Source organism: Protopterus annectens, chromosome 1.part0, assembly GCF_019279795.1.
Source record: "Protopterus annectens isolate FY-2018-M chromosome 1.part0, PAN1.0, whole genome shotgun sequence".
NCBI classification, from domain to species: domain Eukaryota; kingdom Metazoa; phylum Chordata; order Ceratodontiformes; family Protopteridae; genus Protopterus; species Protopterus annectens.
In genome coordinates this window covers 850,627,098-850,645,440 of record NC_056725.1, presented here as the reverse complement: position 1 = coordinate 850,645,440, position 18,343 = coordinate 850,627,098, and the positions used below count along the sequence as shown (strand labels likewise).

At 38.2% G+C, this 18,343-nt stretch overlaps 1 protein-coding gene across 1 annotated transcript in view; it reads right to left on the bottom strand.

The window, feature by feature from the left end:
* SNX9 (sorting nexin 9) overlaps window positions 1-18,139 on the bottom strand; it is a 1,114,799-nt gene extending 1,096,660 nt beyond the window's left edge. The window contains exon 1 of the mRNA XM_044063919.1: window positions 17,777-18,139. Coding sequence (XP_043919854.1) covers window positions 17,777-17,788 — 12 coding nt within the window. The 5' untranslated portion in view covers window positions 17,789-18,139. The remainder of the gene's footprint in view (window positions 1-17,776) is intronic.
* Between the last annotated feature and the right edge of the window lie 204 nt (window positions 18,140-18,343).

Sequence of the window (18,343 nt, the reverse complement as noted above, 5' to 3'; positions counted from 1 at the left end):
TTTGCGTTGGTTCGTGTTGGAAATGTTTAGGCCTTGTACTCTTTTGGTAAGGTTCCTCTGTGGACGTTCCAGTTGCTGCATGTGTCCGGACAGATGCATGCCAAAGGAAGCATCATATTCAGTTACTGGCCTAATGAGGACTGAGTAAAGTGTGTAATGAAATCTTAGATCTAGACACAATACGTTTGTTTGTTAGCTGTGCAATACAGAAGGACGTTGCTACAACAATGGACACATGTTGATCATTATTCTCTCAACAGTGCTTAGGAGACTCAAATAGTCTATTTTAGTATATTACCCATGCTATCAAAACAGCAATACTTAGCTCGTTAGGAACTACCTGTTTAGACACACATATTGGACAATGACCAGTTACTTGTTTTCTGGAAGAAAAGCTATGAAAAATATCAGGAAGATTTTAAAGAACAAAAAGACATCACTTTTGTTAAAAGTCCATACAATCAAACCTATGCTTTTTGGAAATGGAGCTATGAGAAGGTGAGAACATTTTACACAGCAAAGACAAGGCATTGCTAAAAGGTTCATATAATTAAAAGTTCTCATCCTTACCCAGAAAAAAATCTATAAAGATGTATTGGCTCTCACTTTTTCCTTTCTGCATACAGTACTTCTCATAACCTCCTCTCTCCCTCACATCATGATTTCAGACCATATCACAGTATAACCACTGCCTTTCTAAGTTTTACAGATATAGTAAATCACAACAGAAATTCAGATCTTCTAACCTGTACGCTATTCCTGAATCTATCCATGGCATTTGGAGTCAAATTCTTCTAAACAAACTTCTCCTATGGGCTATCATCTTCCTCAACTCTTTTCTTAGTTACCTCACTAACAGATCCCAAGCAGTGGAATGGTAAGAGGATTCAGCTTTCCTTCTTGTATCCGGAATTCCACAAGGCTCCAGCCTAGAACCACTACTGTTTAATCAAGCAACGACCCAGAAAAAAAAAAAAAAAACAGAAGCCAAGAGGCCACCACAATACAAATACACTGATGACTCCATTATGTGCTGCCAAGACTCTACCCATGATACAAAGGCTCACTCACAAAGTCCTTCCATAGAAGCTTGGCTTGACAACTCAATCCCCCCAGAATTAAAACTACTACATTTCACCCCCCCAAGTCTCTCACCTTCCAGAAAAAAAACACTATCTTTACAATGCTATCACTCAAGAAGCCCAAATACAGAACAAGTATCCCACACCAAACTAGCAGGTGTTATTAAATACCACCACCTGAAATTTGATCTCCATCTTTGGCAAGCAATAAAAACACGCCAAAAGTGAGGCTGCCTCCAAAGTAAAACATGGACTCTGCTAGACAAAACACTGCCACTTTTTTTTTCTACTCTCAATTCTGTTATATGCCTGTTCTGTCCTAATCAAGATAAACTCCTCTGTTTATTTCTACATCAGCCAAACTAGAATAATACTATGATAAAGTAGCCAAATTCACAACCACCCAACAATATCACTGCCTCTCTCTAAAACAGCACAACTAACTCAAACCAAATGTTCTACTGTACTCACAATTATGACCTTCAAACTATTACCCAGCCCTGAAAAACTCATCTTTTTACCCCCATTACCTAACTAAGAGACCTTGATACTCCACTTACAAATTACTCTCTCTAACTAAACCTAACAATGCAAGGTACCTACTGTATTCACACTGCATTGCTAACATCTGAAATACCATCCCACTTAACAGTCTGCAACCTAAAATACTAACTGATGTAACACCCTTAAAAAAGGCTCTGTATCTGCACCATCCCTGGTTAAACCAACTCTCCATCTGCACCATCCCTGGTTAAACCAACTCTCCATCACAGCTACACCTTCTTCTATAAATCTCATCTCCATCTTCCTTGTGCTTCCTCCACTTCATTTCTTTGGTCTACTCTCTCATCTTCCAGTGTCCTACATTTAGGACAAGTCCTTAAAGTAACGAATATTCTTAAGTAAAACCTGATGATCTATGCCTACTGACAATACTGCACTGCATATACCTCCCTGTATTTAAAAACTTCATATACAACCCATGGAATTCTTACTTTTAAATCAAGACTGTTTGTAAAATGATGCAACTCAAGTCAAGGGTGCAAGACTAACAGATCTGTTGCTTAAGAATGAAACTGATTGTAAATGACAAAAATGCAAATGTTTGTATAATATAGCAATAACCCACGCCTGGGTGTGGGTAATGTGGGATTTAACCACGGTTGGCGTGGTTTGGTCCCAAGGGCGAAGCCCGAGGGACCAAAGACAACCGTGGTTAAATCCCGCATTACACACCCAGAAGTGGTTATTATATATTAATGACATTATTTAAGAAAAGAAATAATTACTTTTCTTAAATAATGGCATTGTATAATGCCTCTTTGCTGCCCTTCCGCAGCTGTCTGGTATTCCGCGGCAGTTCTGATGTACTGCGCATGCCTACGCAGTACATCAGAGCTGCGGGCAAAAGCAACGGAGAACGCAAGATCTCCGTTGCTTTTTACTGTTTCGCTATGTTAAATGGGTTTAACATAGCGAGACAGCTTTAAAATAAGCTTTAAAAAAAGCAACGGAGATCTGTGTTGCTTTTTTTAAACCTGTGTCTCTATGTTAAACTCTTTTAACATAGCGAGACAGTGTTTTATACTAACGGAAAAAGTCCGGGCGACCGGACCTTTTTCCGTTAGTATATTGAGGGATTTACAACGGGCACGCTGGTTGGGCTGGCCAATCAGCGTGCACGTTTTAGAGGAAGAATTGTATAATGGAGCTTTTTACCCTGGGCCACTGCTGAAAAAAGTGACACTGCTCATTCAGACTAACGAATAAAATTTTTTCTAGTAGTAACGGACATCTACAGGGCTGGACTATAAGTAAGGCTATACATTGGAAGAATGTGATGCGTTTGTAACTGTGGTGTTGAGGAAAACTTGAATTCCATGGGCTGCAGGGAAATCAAATCAGTAAAGACTGATCAGCGAAAGGCGTGTTAACTCAAGTACTTGGCCACATAATTCAAAACAGAGATTTTAATAAAAGACAACACTGGTGGCTGGAAAGACTGAAGGTAAAAGAAGTGGGTGGCAGTGACTAAAAGTGGAGCAGACAGCATTACTGAAATAATGAATATGAATTTAAAAGAACTTAAAAAACAGTCCTTGACAAAAATGCCTAGCGTGCTCAAGTCCTTGGGGTAACAGTCAGATTTAACTAAATAAAATACACACCTTCTGCATTTTATTTTCTCTACCAAATAGATACAATAACCAACCCACTAGCAACATGACAAGGGAAGAAAACAATTAACATATCCATTACTTTTTTGGGTGGAAAGGGTCGTGCACATTCCCTGCTGCAGAAGTATATGTTGTAGATTCCATGAGTAGGTACACAAGACAGCACTCAGCATATGCTGACAATGGCACCTTGTGTGCAGTGCATATAGAAGGGGCAGTTTAGGGAAGCAGAAATGGAAATCTTTTCCCAGCCCAGAAAGCTACATGGATGCCATGCCCTTTACTGCACCCCCACCACACCCCAAGCAGCATACGGTTCCCTACCTCTATAGGAAGAGGCCATCCACTTCATTATGTTAAACCTACAATGTCCAAGGTGCAGGGATTACAATCCAGAGGGGTGTGGAGAGGAGGATGAAGTTAGAATGTTTTGGGAAATAAGTAACAACCACTGGAAAGGAAACAGTCCAGCCCAGGATACTGAACAAGACTCAGTTACAAATGTTCCTCAAAAAAAAAAAAAAAAAAAAAAAAAAGAGAGACAGAAGTCAGTTTGCAAAAGGAAGGCTGCTTCCTTTGTTCACAATAGTAATGTCAAAAAGCAAGCATTTTTACATGCAGTACACTGAGGAACACATTCTATCTGGTAAACATACAAATGTTAGAATACACTCCTTAAATTACTGGTCATTTTATCAACATCACGACCAATGTTTTAGTAAATCCAAGCAAAAGTGGGGCGAACAGCAAGGAGAAGAAAATAAACTGGAAAGGTAGTGGTTTAAGAATGGCAATGGACAGCATGTGTTAGGAAGAGCAGGTGAAAGGTTACAAAGAAGGAAATCCTTTAGAATTTAAGAGTTCCGATTACATGTAAAGGGATGTGGAGTCCACACAGACAAAAGAGGATTAAAAAGTACAGGAAACCTCTGCATAACAAACTAAACTCTGCATTGCTTCTTAGACTCTGAAAATTCAAACAAGATGTTAAATTCTGAGAGAGACTCCAAACCACTTTATTATACAAGAGAGGTGATGATTATATTGCCGTTGGTACTTCCAGAGCACCATGAAGAGCATGACTCCAGGATCCATTCCTTGTTTAGGTAGAAAGGGGGGGTGGGGCAAGACACCAACGAAGAGGCTATATCCAATTTTAACAATGATGACTATAATATTTGATGTACATCTTTGATGTAAAAAAATACCAGGATGTACATGGTCATTAGGGGCATGTGGAACTGTTCTATTCAGGCATTGTACCTGGGAAAAAGTAATTGAGCTGTACCCTCCCATAACTACATTTCTTCAGACTGACAATGGAAGAAGACAAGCAGGGGAGGCCCACCTTATTTCTGCATACTATAGGTGAAGAACTGATAAGTGTATAATTTCTTGCAGTGTCATGATGCAAATGACAAACTAAACTAGAAAGGAGTTCCTGGACTGCAGTGAGAAAAATCTTCTACACATCAGATATTTGTTCAAGGGCATAAGCTCCAACGAATCATACTAATACCAGTAGAATATCAAAGACCAAAAGTGGAAAGTTACAGGATTTACTTGCAAAAGACAGAACTGCTTCACATGACTTGCTTAACTAATAGAAAGACTGTTGCAAAAAGCTTACTTAAAAGACCCATAGATGTGTGCTGAAACAGCAAAATTACTTTGACTCAAATAATACAGTAGAAAAATGTGAATGTAAAACTGCATGTAAAAAAAAAAAAAAAAAAAAAAAAAAAAAAAAAGGTACAGTAAGAAAACAAGGTAAACAATGAAGCTAGTAAATGAACTGTTGCACAACACAGTTCTAAACATGAAGAAAGTTTGGTCGCTGTGCTAGTTATGCAAGCTATGTACATTTATTAGAGCCATTTAATAAAATAATAAATTTAAGTGTGCAAAATGCAGAACTACAAGATGCTATCAAAGTTGATGTTGTGGAGCAGAACCGACGAAATGACTTCCTCACTGACAATGCACACATGGAAAGTGAAGTACAGTGTGCCAAGTGTAAATCGGATACTGCTCTGCAGAATAAATAATCTTATGAGAGTTGGAAACAGCAACTTAATAACGGATCAAGTTCAACGGTCTTGAGTAATAAAGCCTCCGACTGTAACCAAAAAAAAACCAAACAATAAACAATCCCTGGAAGTTGGAGAAGCCAGCAAGAGTAAATGGGAACCACGGTATTACCCATTCTGGTGAAAGCAGGCAGTCAGCATTGCAGTGGGTCAGAAACCTTTTGGAAGACAAGGTGTATGGCATACAGCACAGCAAGCCAGGGGTGTTTGCTTGGTTCTACAAAGCGAGAGTTTTGGTATCCATCAGCTGCATGTCTGCAGAACCATTTAAAAAAGGGGGTCCCCAAGAAGACTAGCATGCAAATAAACTATCACAAGAGAAAATTCAGAAAATAGGAATGGTAAAACCAATTCAAGATCTATAGTAAAAGCAAGGACATATTTGTATTACAAGAAAATGTATTTTGCACATCCACAATATCTGCATCACATGCAAATGGATCCTAAAGAATTTACTCAATGGTCAGTAACATAACCATCACATTCAAATTAAATCCTACCATCGTACCTCACTAGTTGCGTTTGCTCCAAAGAAAGCTCCAGTAGCATTAAAGATAAAATGGAAATACAGAGAATTAAAAGCATGGGTGTTGCTGCCTATCCCTCCAGCATGTTCTGCTAATCTTGTGAAGGAGATTGAGGTTCCTTGAGTGGGTGCTTCTGATGCCATTGGGCTTTTGGACATGTAACTGAATAGGATTGGTTGAGGCTTTACACATGATCCAGAGGTTGCCTGTCAGCAGTCTATGAGGAGACAAGACTTTGAGACAGTCCGCGCAGCTTTTTTGATTTAGGCCCTTAAAAATTTTTTTTTAAGTGAGGAAGTGTTGTCATTATTCCATCTGTGAAAACTGATCAGACAGGAACATACCAAAAAGGGGCATTCTACTCTACAATAGGCTTAACTGTTTTCCAGTGTACTCTGCACTCATTATGTCCCTGGACATCCAAGTCATACCCTTCAATATAAGCTGTGTGATGAAAAGGGATTCCTTAGAATGCGGCTACATGGTGATCAAAGGACAGTTAATTTATTAACATGGGTTCCCAGATCTGTAACTGCAGGATCTGTTCCCAAGGGGGTGTTATCAATATGGCAGTTACAAAGAGATTCATGCTCGCCAAAGGATACAATTATACATTTCTTGGCATTTAATTTAATTCCATGATTTTGGCACAAACTCTTATCTGCACTGGCCCTCTTGTAGAAAAATGGAGTATATGATGGCACCAGGTTTGCAGTCATCTGCATACTTAGCCCTTCCCAATCTTTTACCATTGGCTTTGACCTCGGAGAAGCAAACTCGAAAAAGAAATGGCCCCTTTCACAGGAGGAAGAGCCACTCACCCTTGCTTCCTGTGTTTTGTGATTCAATTTGCTATACATGTGCATATCTGAGAGACCTTAATAAAAAGGATTCAATAGAAATCATTAAGCAAACTCAAAAACTGCACTAACAGCAGGAGAAACAAAGAGGATCATCAATATGGGGAGCCACTTTAAAGCATCCAACAAGTGCATCACTCACAAAAGTGCAATAACCCTAAACGTTTAATTGTCTCACCGCATTTTTCGTTTGTATACTGAAACTTCTTCAGACATGCAACACTCAACAGAAATCATTACCCAATCTGTACTAACTGGGATACAAAATGCAAAATTTTCTGTATTAGATAACAAAGGGTTGTGGCAAGGCTAGTTAAATCAAGCAATGACTGTGCATTTATCAAGTCTGTTTCAAGGTAAAGATTTATTTAAATTACCACTTGCACAGTGGTATTGATAAGTTTTGATATGGTTAGAACAGTGGTCACCATTTACTTACGTAATTCTTGTTAACTAGGAGGTGAGCTAATCTACAACCCTTTTCAGCTACTACTTGGGCTATACAATACAACACAACAACTAAATATAGTCAAGCAGAAACGTAAAACATCAAATAAATCCCCAAATATAAAGAGCACATTAATACAGGCAAAAGTAGACAATCCTATCTAAGAACGTGTACAGTTACGTGAAAATGTGTTGCTCTTTATATTCGAACCAATAAGGAACTATGGCACCTACAAAACAGAGGCAGTTATGCAAAGTAACAGCTACTCCATAGCTGAATCTTGGGAAAAGGGATGCAGTGGCTTTGGAGTACTGGCATCTCATGTAGTTATTTACAACATACTATCAGAGATTCACAGGACTGATACCTAGCAACCATACAAACCTCATGTTAACGGCACAGGAGCTGCGATTTTACAAAGAAGGCCCGAGGAATGTGTGTAGAATATTTTCTGACTACCAGAAAAGGATGAAAGTGTACAGTAATCATAAACCATTATAGAGTACTTTCAGAGATCACTGCATACAGATTCTCCAAGTTTGCAAATAAAACAAACTGGTCGTGAAAACTTTTTAAAATGCAATCAAATGCACAAATCAGATAGAGTCAACTGCAAATCAAAATTATTTGCAAATGAGATGGAATAAGCTCAGAGTTTCAGATGTTTACTGAGGGAGATACAGAAAGTTGTGTTAGTGACAAGCTTCGGTAAACAAATCTTGTCTTAGTGAATAGTTGAAGAAATAATTGTATCTTGAGTCTTTTGTTTAAGGTAGGCAAGATATTTGTACCTAATCAACAAAGACAGAAGCTGAACAGAATCTCAAGTCACATCTAGGAGTAGATGACTACAGATAAACAGGACTGGCAACACAGATTCAGTAAGTGGTACTATACTTGCTTTGTGGAATTTGCATTAAATCAATTTGGAAGCTGATATTACTCTGCAAAATCTGCGTTTCAAGTCTGGCAAAGATCTCTTCCAGCAACAAGATGTCATCTACCAGATATGTGGCAACTATTCTTGAGCTACTCTAAAGCTGTGTATTTCCAAGGAATGGCATTTATGATGATGAAATGTCAGACAACAGTCCTCAAAAGGAAAGGTGCAAAATTTAAATGATTTTTTTGCTGAGTAACATGGGTGGGATTCCAACACAACACACAGCATTCACAATATGGACTCAGACAGTCAAGTGGAAAGAAGTGTTTAGATTTTAAGAACTTAATGAAGAAAAAGCAAAAGTAGCATCTAGGATTGTTATACAACTTTGCTGGAACATGGAAAGACAAATGTGAATACTGGTTACAGGCTAAACTCATCTACATCAACTGTTGTCAAACAAGACTCAATTCCAAGAGAAGTTAAAGCAAATCACTCCGGACAAAAGCATTATGACAGATAAATCACAACGTTTTATCAAGTTCCAGAAAAAGTGAGCGTCTGTATTCAGTGATTGTCATGACCACTGACAGGTGTGGTCTCCAAAGCATAAGCAGTTCAGCTAACTTGAGGACAACTCCAGAGGAGAGATAGGTTTTCTGAAGAACAGCTGAAGACTTTGTTTTTCAGAAAATGGTGTTGCTGGCAATAGCACACATTGAAACTACTGTGGAACAGTTAACTGACAATGTTGCAGGAGTTTAACAACTCACTGTGGTGGTCATCTCCAAAAATGTTAAACTTATTCTTGGATATGGAACACATATTACAATACTGGTTTATAGGTTCATAGATTAGTACTAGGCTAAAATCCCTTGTAAGCCCTTTTAAGCCTAGCCAATTATCTCTTCTGAGACTCAAACCCTGCACCTTGTGTTTGCAAGGCAAACACCTTAACCATTACGCCACCCTCCCAATTACAGTGATACAGTTTCAGTATTAAAAAACTTGCCTACTTTTGTCTTTCGGCTTTTCCTGGTTAGGGGTCGCCACAGCAGAACTCCGGTCCGCTAATGATTGGCAGTAGATTTTCACGAACGCCGAGGTGGCAGCTCGACGTTCAACCTTCAATGAAGGCACATCCATTTACGCATGTCTTTCGAATGCCCACCCAACCGCGGGGAGGACATGCAGACTACACACAGAAGGCACTCCCCGCACTCCAGCTGAGAATCGAAAGAGAGAACCTCTTGGTGTGAGGCAACAACGCTACAAATTCAGTGTCTTCATACTTTAGACAAAATACATACCAAAGTCATATGATAACCAATGTACAAAGCTAAAAGCTACATCTACAGACAAAGATCCATTTCTTTTAACAGAGAAAGGAGGATACAGCACCTTTTGGACATGATAGCACACACCATACAGCCATCTACTAGTCAAACATCCAGTTCTTCAAATTTTCAAAATGCACCGGTGCAACAACCAGTAACTGTTTATCAAATGGGAGCACAGGGCACAAGTACTTGGGCGGAGGTAACAGCAGTAAACCGCCCTGCAGGGAATTACCATTACAACAACAATCGCAACAACTTTCGAAAAAGGAAATGGAAAAACCAGAGATACCAACAACGGAGGTACTAAATAGCAGTGACATTAATTTGTCTTCATTTTTTTTGAATGAAGATACTTGTTATCTAAAGGATGGAATTTTGTGCCCAGTTCCACAACGGACAAATGTGATGTTATTAACTCACTTAGAGACTACGCTAGAAAGTTAAATTTCAGGATGATTTTTGATAATGACGCTTTTATTTCAAGTGAGTTCAGAAAACCTACCTCCCATTAAAAAAAAATAAATAATTAGAAATTTTCCTAATGACGACAAGAATGCAAATTATTGATTTATTAAGCCAGCCTGCTAGTTTTATGTATTATAAAACTTAAACAAACATGAAAATAGTATTCTTAACTGTCTTTTGAAGAATCCAGATATTTTAAATTACCAAGGCAGATAAAGGTGGAGCTTTGGTGGTGTTAAATAAGCTGGATTATAAACGTAAAATGTATGATATGTTGTCTGACACTAAGTTTTTTTCTCTGAAGTGAGAAAGTCATTTGTGTTTATTGATTCTATGATAGAGGAGTGGTGTTGTATCCAATAGAATTACAGATGAGATCAGAAAGTATTTAAGAACAGATACTCCCAAACTAAGCCATGTATTTGATCTACCCAAAATTCGTAAGTGTTTGGATGATCCACCCATAAGACCAATAGTATCCAGTGTTAATAGTAGGACTGAGGCTTTAGCTATATACGGATAGGTATTTACAAAAGAGTTGTTGAAAAAGGTTCCACCTTTATCAAAGATACTTTTGATTTTAAGAAGAAGGTGGAAGACTTGTTAATAACTGAAAATGTTATATTAGTCACTCTTGATATCCAGTCTTTATTTATGCAAGGCTGGGAAAGAATCAATATTTTAGGAAGTATTTTTTCTGATATTAGATTTTACATCAGATTTATTGACTATGTATTTCTTTTATGGAGATGGGATGAAGACAGTCTGAATAGTTTTATTATGTACCTAAATGGCATCAACACATATTTGCAGTTTACAGCAGAGTATAGCACTATCAGTATTAAATATTTGGATGTAGAGGTGATCAAGAGTGGGGAAAAGATTTATACCAAGATATTTAAAAAAGAAGTTCAAAATAATAACTACCTGCATTATAGCAGCATAAATCCGAAAGGGATGAAAGACAATATTGTCAAAAGTCAGTTATTACATGTAAACAGACTTACTAAATATGATAGTGATTTCGACAACGAGAGTAGTTTAATGTGTGAGAATTTTAGATTTAGAGGTTATCCCTCTAATGTTACTCACAATGCTTTAAGAGAAGTCAAGTCTTTAAGATAAGACAAGGCTACATTTGAGAGGACCACCATGAACAATGCAGTTTGGTGTTCGTATGCAAATTAGTAATTCAGTAGATAGTTATAATATTAAGAAGTTAATTACTAATAATTGGAAAATATTACAAAGTTCGGTTGAGTTCAAAGATAAGATTGGCGGATAGACCCCGGTTGAGTTCAAAGATAAGATTGGCGGATAGACCCCAGTTTATGTATAAAAAAAGGCAAAAGTTTTAAGAATTTATTTCAGAGTAAAATGGAGAAACCTGTTAGCCTAAATATAAAAAAATTAGGGATGCTTAAGTGTTTTAACTGCAAGTTATGTGATTATTTACTAACGGATGTCAGTGAAGTTAATATTAATGGTTTTTAATTTTAAGTCTTTCAGTTGTAAAAGCAAGTATGTTGTATATTTAATTTTATGTCAATCATGCCCTTCTTTTTATGTAGGATGTACGGTTAGAGAATTATATATACTAAACGAATGTATAAACATAAGTATGCTGTAGAAACAGGTGACTTAAAAAATGCGTTAGCGAAGCTTTATGCTTCCAGAAAATGTAATGTTATTATTCTGGAAGAAATTTATAACTATGATAGAAAGCGAAAGCGCTTACCGTTTGTATAATAAAGTATATTATATTTATTTATTTCGTGGTGAGTCCGAAGTTTCTGTTACCAACTACGATAGAAGGTTTGATGCAGAGTGTGAATTAAGCTGGAGAGAATATATGTGGCAAGTGAGGCTTAATGCCTGTTTTCCACCCGGCTTAAATAATAGAGATGAGTTTACTGCTTACTTAAAAAGAAAGGGCTTGAAGCATCATTTAAAAGAATGTATGATGTACTGATTATTTCAATCATCTAATTATTTAATTACCAGCTTGTTAGAATGCACTTTAAATTGGTAGTGCTTTGTATCATTATTCAGTCTGAAGAAGTCACTACAGGTGATGAAAGCGCTTACTGTTTAATGTTTTATTAAAGCTTTTGGGTGTTCTCGGCCGTCTTTTTAAGTTTTCAATTTTCGTTAAGTTCGGCTACTGTTTTTTGGTGCCATTCTGTTTACAATACAACTATAAAAATAAAGCCTAAGAGTTGTCAGCACATCACCACATGCTCATCTCCATTTTCTTTGCCATGAAAATGCAAAATGTTAAAAATGATAATTCTAGCTGCAGTTAAGCCAATCCTCTTACAGGAAACTGGAATACGCTGCTACAAGAACAAATACCTTGCCACAACAGTGTCAAAGGCAGGGTTGCAAACAGTGGAAACAGATCCATCTGCACTAGACAAGAAAGATGGAAACAATTTGCTGACTGCAAAACGTAAGGCATTATCCACATATCAGGGCAATTTGGATATACTTTTGAGCAGTTCAGCAAGCTTCTTTGTGAAATTCACATGTAAACACCTAGTAAATAGAGACTATTAGCCAGAAGGAGAAAATAACTTTGTAGTCCCATTTAACAGCCATGGGTGTAAGAAGAAAAACAGCAGAAAATCTTGCGATGGCTGTGAGTCTTAAGTGTGCATCTAAGGAAAACTCCAATATGGAGTGCTCCAGTCAGTATTCAGACAACAGCCCTGAAGGAGATGGTAATGCCATATAGCTTTATTTAGGGGATCACAAAGTGCATCACAGTGATATGCAAAAAAAAGACAAAGCTGGTATTGCAACTGTCTAATGCACATGACAGAATTGCTATCAACCTGCAGTAGATTCTTAAAAACTTACAGCGTTGTACTCTTCTCTATAAAGTCATCAACTACAGAATTCCTCTATACACGATTTAGATCGCACATCAGGACACAAAATTACTGCTAGTTACAATAATAGTACTATAAAATACTAGTTACAATAATAGTACTATAAAATACTAGTTACGATAACCAAACAGAAAAGACATGTCAGCATTGCCTCGACTTGGATCAAGGCAAGCACTTCAGACAAACCAGTCAGCACAATGCCAGAAGAGAACATTTTCTTAATTTCATACAGTACCCGAGATTGGCTTTATCTTTGTCAACTAATCAATTGCCGGGACCTTAATGAACAATTCTCACCTGAACCATCTCTAGAAAATTAGCAAAATGTATAATAACACTGTTCTTATACTTTCCTTACAACTGTAGCATAAGTGGGATTTGTATGACTATTAATTTCATGGTAACTTTTGGTCCCATGTGTCACTGACAAGGTTTCGTTATCATAGGTAGGTTCTAGGCTATTGGCCCAAGGGCCTACATAACCCTAGCCAACAAGGTTCCCTGGCTTACATCACCAAAGAAAGTTATTTTCCTGTGCCACTGTCGAGCAGAGACACAGAAGTGTTCCCCGGGGTGTATTTCCCATCCACTCATCAAGATTTTTCTTGAAGAGTGCTAATGAAAAACTTTGCTTAACATAGCCTGTTCCAAAGTATGGGAAGTCTCTGGGACAGGAATCTATCCCTCCAGCATGTCCTGTTTATTGTGGTGACAAGGTTTAGGTCCCTAGAGCGCGTAGCTCAGAGGGATTGGGATTTCTTTAGGTGTAGCATGTCCAACAGCTCTGGGTTTGACATAGCTTTAAATGTTAGGCAGAGATCACCTTGGAGTAGGCGATGTGCTACGGAGTAAAGCTGAAGTTTTTTGAGGTGGTCAGTGTAGGGTATTTGAGGCCAGTAATCCTCTTTGTGAGGTACTGTGGCCTTTCCAGCTGCTGCAGATGGCTTGTGAGGTTCATTCCAAAAGGAGCGTTGTCATCTATAATGGGTCTAATGAGTGTCGAGTAGAGGGGAACAATGACCTCTTTTTTCTTGGATGAGAACCCTTTTATAAGGTGTGCCACATAGAAGGCCTTCCTGACTACTGTGGCGATGGGACTATCAAAGGAGAGACTACTGTCCACCTGGGTCCCAAGGTCTCTTATCACACATTCGGTGTCAAGTAGATTGCTGCCTATGTGGTAGTTCATGGGTACAGAGTTTTTACCAAAGGGGATGACACTGCACTTTTTGGCATTGAGCTTGAGGCCATGGCTCTGACACCAGGCATCTGTCTCAGCGAGGCCCTTCTGTAGGATGTCCACATCACTTGGGGACTTTACTATGGCACCTAGTTTGCTGCTAATGGAGAGAGAGAGAGAGAGAGAGAGAGAGAGATGGTCATCACTACAGGCAGTTGGGCAAGTAACTGCTTCTTATCATTTGCTCTTTATAAAATGCCACCATGACTGTAAATGTAAATGTTGGTTTCAGTAAATGTCACAGCTTCTGCACTCAACATGTAATCTGTATAGTACCGTTTTCTGCAGTAGTTGAGATAATGTGGCATGGTGCGTCAGAACTCTTGGTAAAGTAAGGATAAGCAACACTTTGCACAGGGAAGCAGACTGTGTTGGCCCGCCCTTTATACCACAGTTGATACATTATGCTTATGCTGGTGCTAAAGACTGGTCTTACAAGATATAGATTTAAAAGACTAATGAAAGAGTCTAAAAGCTTTCAACAGCTTGGGACAATTCTCAAGCATACAACTGCTGCTCTTGGCCTTCTTATGAAGGCATAGAGGAGGCTGGTCATAAGTGGCTCCCCTTGGAAAAGAAGGGACACCTTAATGGTTTTGCATATGTGGTAGTTCTGGCATCCTACAAGAGTAGACTACCTTCACAAGATACCTTGAGGAAAGGTTAGTGGCCCATGGATTACTGTACGTCTTTCCAAGCTAGGTTGCTTGTGCACATCCCCCAACTTTTAGCCATTTACCAACAACATTTTATTTATTGCAATTTGTTAACCAGGTAAGTGAACTTGTTAGACAACATTTTTCAGCCATGACATGGACTCATTCAGCCAATATGTACAATGAAACAATTGCCATGAGCCACAATGTACAATATTATAATTTTATTACAACTGCAGTCATTAAATTACATTAAGTATAATAAGCAAGCCTAACATTTGTACAGAATAGCCAACCAGCAAAGGAGAAAAATAATTAATTGTGCATTTTTGGAGTTGCAACCAACCATGATCATTAAAGCAAGAATATATAGATTCTTTGAGATGTTGTTCTTTCAATTTGGTAGTGAACACATAATAGTTGTTTCAGTTCTAACTTCAGCTGGAAAGGCATTTTGTTGCAGGACAGAGTTTGGAAAAATGCTCTTTCACCAATGGTGTGGCAAACTGGGATCTGGTCAAAGTAATGCCACCGCCCTGCATTCTTCTTAGGACATATCATGGGTCTCTGATGGTTAGTCAACACTTGAAGGGGTGGGGCATAATAATAGGATTTGTGTGGCCATTAATAAGCACTTTAGCCATTTCCTCCATACAAGCTGTAGGTCTTATTTATTTGCACAGCTATTATTTTATTTATTGCCCATCAACTACCATAATTTTCATCTATCCATTACTAACATATGCAACACCACAAAAAAAAAAAAAAAAAAAAAACAAATGGGCAAAATATGGAACACTTCCTCACAACTTCAACTAGGAAACTCACCGTATTTCAAACTAGCAAAAAAAAAGTTCTTTGGACAAATTAATATAATTACATATTACTTACAATGATTATCTGCTAAAAATATTAGCAGAGACTACATGTACAGCAGAGAGGAAAACAGAACATTAATACTCATTGCTCACAATGTAGGGAACTTGAGAGGTTAACCACTTCTGAACTACACAATCCGCAGCTTTAACTTTATAAACAAAAATTATACACACGTAAACATTCAAATACATGAGTGCATGTGTTATAGCTCTCAGCTGTCCAGAACTTTGCACAACATCCCCAGTTGCGTCTCATATTTTGCCCTGTCCCTCAAAATGTTTTGATTTTCTGATAAATGTATCTTTTTTCCCCTCGTTATTTTGGCTTTGTCTACAATTATTGGGCAAAGAAGTTGAGTGGTGTGTCCAAGAGGCATACTTCTCAACTGTCTAGATTTTCTCAGAATGTCCAGATTTTTACCTCATATTGTTAATCTGTTTCTATAAAAGTTGCGTTTTTACTGGCATAATACTGAGGAACAAATTTAATAAATAATGATACCCAATTGATTTTCAGACTTCAGTTTCTTCAGAAAATGCACTCGGGCACAACATTGTGTAGCAACTGTCTCAGCAATATTTAAAAAGTGCCCCATCATCCCATTATTTTTGCTCTGTCCAGAGGTATGCTGGGTGGGAAAGCACCACACCTACGCCTCTCAACCTCTTACTGCACAATATCTGTACAAAACAAAAAATAATGGGGAACAACGGCTAAAAATGGGGTCAGATTTTAAACACTGCTCTTATAAAATTTACAAAGCTGCTAGAACAGCTGTTGTGTTAGTATGGATTTTCTGATGGATATGAAGTCAGAAACACAAGTGTCTGCCACTAGTTTGTTACTTCAGTCCTCAACAGGTTGCCATTAAACCACAGACCAAAAATATGGCCAGCTGAGAGGTATTATCGCAAGAAACCTGGACAAAGCCAAAAATAATGGAGGGGACAAAAACCCAAAATCGGGGACAAAATTGAAAATATTGCTCTTATAAAAACTTTAGAAAGCTGAAGAATAAGTCTAAAAATGAAATGTATTTTTCTGAAAAATATGAAGTCTAAAACTCAAATGTCGTCATTATGTTCCAAATTCAATCCACAAGTGACTTCCACAGAAACATAAATACCTGGACAGTTAAAAGATATGCTTACTGCTCGGCCAGTAGACCCATCCCACTTGAAAAATGAAAATTACGTCTTGTTTGATTAACCCTAATAGCGACTCAGGAACTCATAAAATCACTGAGTTTCCAATAGGAATTGTGTGCCAAACACCCGGTCTTACGCAATATGTAGGACGTGTCCATCCAACTACCCACCTAGTTGTACGCAAAATATGTACGTGTTCGACTAACCCCTAAACGGGAACTCCGTTTACAATAACTAAGGCAACCTAGCAAAAACATTTCTATAGACTACTCATTCACGGCAATTCCACTGTCAAACCAACGTTAAGCACCGAAACATAACACTGCAAGTGCATTTCCAAAATACATGCACAAAGTACAAGACGACAAATTCAAGAAGGCAAGACCAAACCACGCCCTTAGTCACCCGAACTCCTCCCAAGTTATACATAATAACCTGACGTCACTCTAAAAACGAAGAACGACATTATCTTATTCCTAACAGGGTAACTTCTACGTCATACACAAAAATAATAATTTACACACACCCACATACGAGTTACTAAACTCGGATTAAAATTATACTGTACTTTATGTTGGGAAGGAGGTAAAGCAGAGTAGAACCCTCCCCCAGGCACATATGATTGCACACATACACAGTACAGATTGTTTTAACGCGGATCCCACGTCCACATTAATGTTTCGTATTTCAACTGTGACACTTTAAGTATACTTACTAGAAAAACTAAACCATGCAAACTACATCATCAAGTTCAAGTCCCAGCACACCTTGCGCTACAGCTGCTACCACTAAACGGGCAAGCATACAGCAAAAATGAGTCACAAGACCATTGCGAGATAAACAAGAACAACCGAATGCAATAACTCTGGAAAATAACACGAAAACAGTACAACTCTTTATCAATATTGGCTTACTGTCCTTCAGCATTAGCCAGAATAAAGAAAACAGCACGACTGGAGTTCTGGATTTTGCTATTCCAGTATTGCACCTCCATTCGTTACCCAAAGTATTACAGCATTTACAATCTAATACTCGTAATTAAAAACATGTTACAAGATGTATAATACACTTTTGGCAGTAAACTCACCATCGCAGCCATCCTGTTGTTCAATAAATAAGACCAATTGCTAGCAGTAATAGTTCTAAGTAAGTTCCTGAAACTCTGCTGCCCCGCTCTGCCACAGAAGCCTCCCAGCAGCAGCACCTCCTCAGTTCATTTAATACATCACTAAATATGTACTGGCAGCGGCCGCCCTTTGACCCAAGCCAAATCACACAGGCAGCACAAGACCCACGTTCGTTTACTACAGGAACAAAAGAGAAGACAGTAGCAACTTATTCAGGAAAAAGTACATAAAACAATGTGAAAACTTGCTGAGGAAAGTTATGTGAACTGACAGACAGCGGAGTAAGCGAAGGTTTGCAGACTTCAGCACTGTGTGCACAGGCTTTTGACAGCAATCTAGTCTAGTCCCTGAAGCGTATTTCTTGTCAGTCCCTAGAGGGAGATTGCTCAGTCGGAGCAGTTAGTCACTGCGGCATCAACAGACAACAAATGTGGTTTTATAATGTGTATATTCTTTCCGTAGAATGGAAATAACCGTGATCATAATAGTCAATGACCGCAAACTTATAACTATTGGAGGATAGCAGC